The 6,975-nt window shown below is 31.5% G+C and overlaps 1 protein-coding gene and 1 long non-coding RNA gene across 5 annotated transcripts in view; one reads left to right on the top strand and one right to left on the bottom strand.

The window, feature by feature from the left end:
• LOC111088877 overlaps positions 1 to 6,975 on the bottom strand; it is a 13,259-nt gene that overhangs the window by 1,713 nt on the left and 4,571 nt on the right. The gene's annotated exons all lie outside the window — the stretch shown is intronic.
• Positions 718 to 6,975, top strand: part of LOC106471449 — a 13,587-nt gene continuing 7,329 nt past the window's right edge. For all 4 annotated transcript variants that reach the window (XM_022400064.1, XM_022400063.1, XM_022400062.1 and 1 more), the window contains exons 1-2: positions 718 to 897; positions 4,539 to 4,658. In XM_022400064.1, the coding sequence (XP_022255772.1) occupies positions 4,595 to 4,658 (64 nt within the window). In that variant the 5' untranslated portion in view covers positions 718 to 897; positions 4,539 to 4,594. The remainder of the gene's footprint in view (positions 898 to 4,538; positions 4,659 to 6,975) is intronic.

Here is a 6,975-nt window from a genome sequence, read left to right as displayed (position 1 = left end):
CTTGACAAATTTCAGATGAAAGAAAAGTATTTTTAATCTTAAAATCAAAATTACTTTGTACGTTGGATAGTCAACATTCCGAAAGAAAACATTCATATGCAAATGTTTAATAAAAAAAATCTTAAAACATAATTCAAAAACCAGATATTTTGTGTATGAAATCCTTGTAATGTTTACTAATAATATGCAAAATATTGTAAAGACTTGCATACATTTTTAAAAAAATTATAATACAATTACTCTCATAGGTACTTTCCTGGTTATGAGCTGGGTAGATTCCACCCAACCTGTAATGGAAGGGTTAACTTGTATTTGTGATATTTATATCATACTTTTAGATATTAAACATGGCAGATTTTCTCAATGATCAGTCAATGGCACCAGTAGAAATCTACAAGTATTAGAAAAGTCTTTGAAGTTACTTTTCAATTTTTATTTCAGCTTCTGTTTTGGGTTGTTTAAAAGATAGTTTGTCAGCTAAGTTACCCACGTTTTATGTTAAATGTACAGTGCCTCATATATCAGCCCAGTCTAATAGTTTTTTTTTAAAAAGTAGATTTATTTTTTTATCCAATAAATCTCTATTACTTAATCTTGTATGAATTTCTAAACCCAATAAAGGATAAAATACATAAAGTTGTTTCTTCAAAAACACACACTCAGGACAAATAACTTTAACTAATCATAAAACCATTTTATAACCATTTAGTTTGAATATATTGTATAACTTAGTAAACAACCTGACAATATAGGCTGACCTGTCGTGCCGCAGCACAAGAGCAGATGTAGGAACCATCTTCACCCAGAGTAATTTTGTTACGCTGAAGTATGTCACCGATGAATGGAGTCAGAGTGGAAATGGTTTCAAGTTAATTATTACTGCCTTTAAGGACTCAGGTATGGAATATTGTACTGTAAATTATTATTTTCAGTGGCTGAGATAGGTAGTGAGAAAATAGTATGGAGTCACCACTAATATATATTTTAATTTAATCATCATCCTAACCTCTAAGAGCCCAATTTGCTGTATTTAAGTTATCATCCATGTTGTTTAGTATTCAAATATATTCTTTGTTTAATGTTACATTCATTAACTTTATTGGTTAAAATGTTAAGTATGTCAATGTTCTATTATTTTTACCATAATGATTATTTTGCTTTATTAGCTTAGCATTTGGATTTATGACTAACTTTAATCTCCTAATCTGGCTGATCCTCATGATATGTTAAGGAGATTGTAGCCACAAATATTCCTAAGGGTGAGGGTACCCAACAGATGAAATAGTGCATTCCAATCATCAGAAGAAAGAACAGTATGTTTAGTTAGTTATACTCATTACTGAGTTGATTTTTACTTATGACCTACATAGGTAGTTTGCTTTATTCAGAAGTATTTACTGACCATAATTAATGGTTAAGATAACCTCTTGAGGTTCAGTTACTAGATTCTAGTTTGATTAAGGCTGTCATGATGCAATATATCTTTTATACTTATGGTCTGAGGTGTGTAAGTTTGGATTGGTCATATATGTTGGTTTGTATAACAAAGATCTCAGCAACAAGGTGATTCGTCTGGATTTTTGTCAGATGAAAATTAAAATAATTAAAGACATGGTCATAACGTACTCATTACCCCTTTTTTAAAGATTTAAGTTAAAAGATGCTAAATCTATTAATGTCACTTCCAAAGACTTAGTTATACAAGTGATTTCTTTGGTATCTCTGACCATCCCCTATTTCATTCCTCATTTTTTTGTATATATGGGAAATCTAATTATTAGTATTGTTACGTATCTGCTTGTTTGATAATTTCCAGTATAAATTCTGTCCGAGGAACTTCAGCGATATGAGTCCTTTCTTAATTAAAACTAGTTTATTTCTTCTCGATACAACTTTGTAATACACTTAATTTCCATAGTCACTTTATCTTAACTACTTTTATAAACACATGCTATAATTCACAGTGATTCACACATTTTACTTATGGTGCCTACTGCTCACTTGACTCAATTATCAATTATTTCTTTTCAATCTATCTCCAACTTATATACTAAAAAAGAGGGCGTCTAGCAAATGCTGGAACATTCATTCGTGAGGTTGCCTGATAAGTCACGATCCTTCTAGAAACTCCAGCACGCATGCTCCCAGTGTCGCGTGACTTCCGCTGTCGTAACAGTATCATGAAAACAGCAAATAAAGTAAAGAGTAGTTATTTGTCACTTCTATAAAATTAAAGATAAACTTAATTACTTTAGTGTGAACATAAAGTAATGTTAAAAACTGTAATATATTTGATTCTCTAAAGTTAGGCTTGACAGTGTTGGCAATAAGCTACTGGTATTTACATTTAGTATTGAGTATTTATTTCCAGGCTACAAACACAGTGGTTAAGACTAGTGTTGGAGTAGTTAAGCATTCACATGCAGTTTGTTAGGTGTGCAATGAGTTGATGGGTGCAATGAGTGGGTTTTATACGGGAACTCAAGACTAGTATATACTTTTAAGGAAGCTATAGTAGTGAAGATGTGCAATTTGTATGTAGAGTTTGTAGGTTGGAGGCTATCCTAATTAAAGTAGAGGTGATAGATAAAGAGAAGTGTAGACTGTGAGAAATGGCAGCAGGATTTAAGCTTTTACATGCAAGAGATACATCTGCTAATAATGACTTTCAGGAAGTTAGAAAGAGTGCTATTAGGGCCAAAATCAAAATTAGTGGATTTAATTAAAATGAGCTTATTCTATTCAGCAACAGCTTTCAGCCCTTGACTTGTACAGAAGGGGAACTATAAGGAAAACAAATGGGTAAGAGAAAGATGTGTATGATAAACTTAAGGAGGTTATAGTTATAGGTGATTCCTTTACAAGGCATGTGGATAGGATAGTCTGTGGGGTAAATAGTGAGAAAATAATTAGATGATGCAACTCAGAGGACACAGGTGGAGAATGTATATGACAGAGCAAAAGATATAATAAAGGGGACTAGCACTGATGCAGTTTTTGTTGTCCATGTAGGGGCTAATAATGTAGGGAAAAGTAGGTCAAAGGAGCTAATTAATAAGTACAATGGGTTGATAAAGGCATTTAAGAAAAAAGCCATGACTTAATTGTGTCGGAGATACTGCCGAGAATTAATTATGAGTAGGTCACTAAGTCACTTAATTAATATGTAAGGATGAGCAGATAGGCTGGTTGGACTTGTGGGATCAGTTCAATGAGAGAAGGGAGCTTTTTGGAATGGATGTTGCAAATAACTACCTTAGATAATGAATTCTTATTAGAAATAGCAAACAAAATTAAAAATTATATTTTTTCTGAAACTACATACTATTAGGAATGTTCTTGTCAAATTTCAAACAATTTCACCCACTAGTTTTAGTTTTGTAACAAAATATGATAAGAGTGAAGTTACTTATGCTCAGACAGAGAACCTGGACATCATCAGGTTAAAGAGGAGTCACCAAAGTAAAAAGTTAAAACAACTGAATATTTTTACACCTGAGTGCTAGAGACTCAAAATTACATTCTCTCACTGTTCACTAACTCAGTTTTTATTATTTATTTTGTGTTTTTCAATGAGATAATGAGACCAAAGAATCATAGACAAATAAATCATTTTTCATGATGGGAATAAAAAATAAACAGGAGTTAAAGTACTGACCCCAGTAGTATATCATTAATTAGAATACATTACTCAGTTGGAGAAACTGTGCTATCTAGCACCGTACCTGATAGATATTCCTGAAAGAAAATGATACAAAAACCTGAGTTGTAAAAAGTAAAATATTAGCAGTGACTTTAACTAACACAAACTTCTACCCATCAAGATCTTAAAAGACCAGTGAACTTGAATTTAATATACAAGAGGATGGTAAGGAAAGATTTTGTTTGAATAATTAGAATTTTGTTTGTCACCTTAAAATATTAGGCTACTAGGTTTATCTTCACTAGTTTTAAAGCTTAATGTTGATTTAACGTAAGTACTAGAGTTATTGACTGATCATCTTGCTATAGTTTCTTTTAATCATTATCTTAAGACAGTTACTTAAACATGGCTTTGAAAACTCCTTGAATTAAAGGGTGGATCAAAATTATTACATTTACTCAAAAATTAAATTAAACTTTTGTCAAGTTTGACAAAAGCAAATGTTGGTAGGAGAAATTAGCAGGACAACAGTTGTCATCCAGAATACTTTGGATTTTATTGCTATGTCAGTGATACAAAGCATGCGTGTTCATAGCTAAGTAAATATGGTTTGTAAAAATTAGAGTTGGTATGTTAAGAGAGAGTTTTATCATATATAATCATGTGTGGTAAACATATGAAATAGCCATGGCAACTACTCCTTCAAAAATTTAGAAAAAACATGGAAAAGATTTCCAATGGTCTGTATGAACCACATTAAAGAACAGATGAAAAGAATTAGCTCCTACGAAAATTAGTAAAAACAGATGGAGAAACTTAAAAATTATATGCATGATATTTGTTCAGATAAATTAACTATGGAGTGCATAAAAATAAAAATAAAAATTTGTTTCAGCTATTGGATGTCGAGATTTCCGATGTCTAAACAACTTCTGTATATCACAGGAGTTAATGTGTGATGGTGTGAACCACTGTGGTGACAACAGTGATGAAACAAGCCATGCTGATTGTGTAGGTAAGTATGAATCAAAACTTGTGTATATGGTTCTGATCATATTATTTGTTAGTTGTTCAAGTTGGAACAGATAAAACTTGTGGTTTCACTACATAAGATCACAAATTGGGGTTCCTGTTTCTGTAGATAATAATAAGTTGTGATTACAGTAATATTACCAACAATATCCCCTTATAATAAAATTCTTGTATTTATTTTACTAATGTATAAAGTGTCTGCAGTAATAGTACCAACAATATCCACTTATAATAACATTCTTGTATTTATTTTACTAATGTATAAAATGTCTGCAGTAATAGTACCAACAATATCCACTTATAATAACATTCTTGTATTTATTTTACTAATGTATAAAGTGTCTGCAGTAATAGTACCAACAATATCCACTTTTTATAACATTCTTGTATTTATTTTACTAATGTATAAAATGTCTGCAGTAATAGTACCTACAATATCCACTTATAATAACATTCTTGTATTTATTTTACTAATGTATAAAATGTCTGCAGTAATAGTACCTACAATATCCACTTATAATAACATTCTTGTATTTATTTTAATAATGTATAAAGTGTCTGCAATAATAGTACCAACAATATCCACTTATAATAACATTCTTGTATTTATTTTACTAATGTATAAAATGTCTGCAGTAATAGTATCTACAATATCCATTTATGATAACATTCTTGTATTTATTTTACTAATGTATAAAGTGTCTGCAGTAATAGCAACAACAATATCACCTTATGATAAAGTTTTTGTATTTATTTTACTAACTTTATTTTATATTATATCTGTGTACTTACAATGCTAGAAACTGGGTTTCTATACATGTGGTGGGCAGAGCACAGATAGCCCATTGTGTAGCTTTGTGCTTGAAAAACAAATCAACAGTATTACCTTATAATAATAAAGCTGTTGTATTCATTTTACTCTTTTTGTTTATTAAGCAAAATTAATCTCCATCTGTTCTTACAACTTATCATTATACAAAAAGAAATGGGGAGTACAAATTTAAGCTTAGGAAAGTACCTTTTTTTCAAGTAGTGTTAATGTATTAAGAATATTGATATTTTGTGTAAACTTGTCGATGTATTAAGAATACTGACATTTTGTGTAAACCTGTTGATGTATTATTTGAAGACAGTTCTTAAGATTGGAAGATTTATGGTGACTGTTAGATAAAGATTTGTTTTCTTAAGTCAGCTGCAGTTCGTTTAATTGGCCACAATAGTGTGACTTGCAATGCAAGCTTACTACGTGCAGCTATATGAGTATCACATGTAGCATCAGCTGCATGTACACAAAGAACGTGTATTTTTTGTTCGAAATACAGAAGCATGATTACTATTCTATATAATGTATTTTTAAACAATGTAAACATTTTATTTCACTTACAAGGGTTTTCAATCAAGTATAAGCTATTAGTTATGGTAATGTCAACAATAAATAATTCAAATTAGTACTATTAAACCTTTGTTCAGTAATGTTTTCCAAACCTTCAAATGTCAAAATCTACTCCTTGTCATTACAGCCCTAAAACTTTTATTTTTAAAAGAATAAAGACAGACAGCCAGTTATCCTTAAAGTAGTGATCCACACAAACCACCATTTATCCTTAGAGTATAGTGGTCCACACATAAAGACAGACCACCAGTTATCCTGAAAGTAATGGTCCACATGTAAAGACAGAACACTAGTTATCCTGAAAGTAGTGGTCCACATGTAAAGACAGAACACCAGTTACCCTTAGAAACTATTGGTCCACACATAAAGACAGAACACCAGTTATCCTTAGAAACTATTGGTACACACGTAAAGACAGAATACCAGTTACCCTTAGAAACTATTGGTACACACATAAAGACAGAACACCAGTTATCCTTAGAAACTATTGGTCCACACGTAAAGACAGAACACCAGTTACCCTTAGAAACTATTGGTCCACACGTAAAGACAGAACTCCAGTTACCCTTAGGAACTATTGGTCCACACATAAAGACAGAACACCAGTTATCCTTAGAAACTATTGGTCCACACGTAAAGACAGAACACCAGTTATCCTTAGAGTATAGTGGTCCACACATAAAGACAGACCACCAGTTATCCTGAAACTAGTGGTCCACACGTAAAGACAGAACACCAGTTACCCTTAGAATCTATTGGTTCACACATAAAAACAGAATCCTAGTTATCCTTAGAAATTATTGGTCCACACATAAAGACAGAACACCAGTTACCCTTAGAAACTATTGGTCACACATAAAGACAGAACACCAGTTACCCTTAGAAACTATTGGTCCACACATAAAGA

The sequence above is a fragment of the Limulus polyphemus genome, unplaced genomic scaffold, assembly GCF_000517525.1.
Source record: "Limulus polyphemus unplaced genomic scaffold, Limulus_polyphemus-2.1.2 Scaffold4631, whole genome shotgun sequence".
Classification (NCBI taxonomy): Eukaryota; Metazoa; Arthropoda; class Merostomata; order Xiphosura; family Limulidae; genus Limulus; species Limulus polyphemus.
Note: the sequence above shows the minus strand (reverse complement) of the source record. Positions and strands in the feature narration are given on the sequence as shown.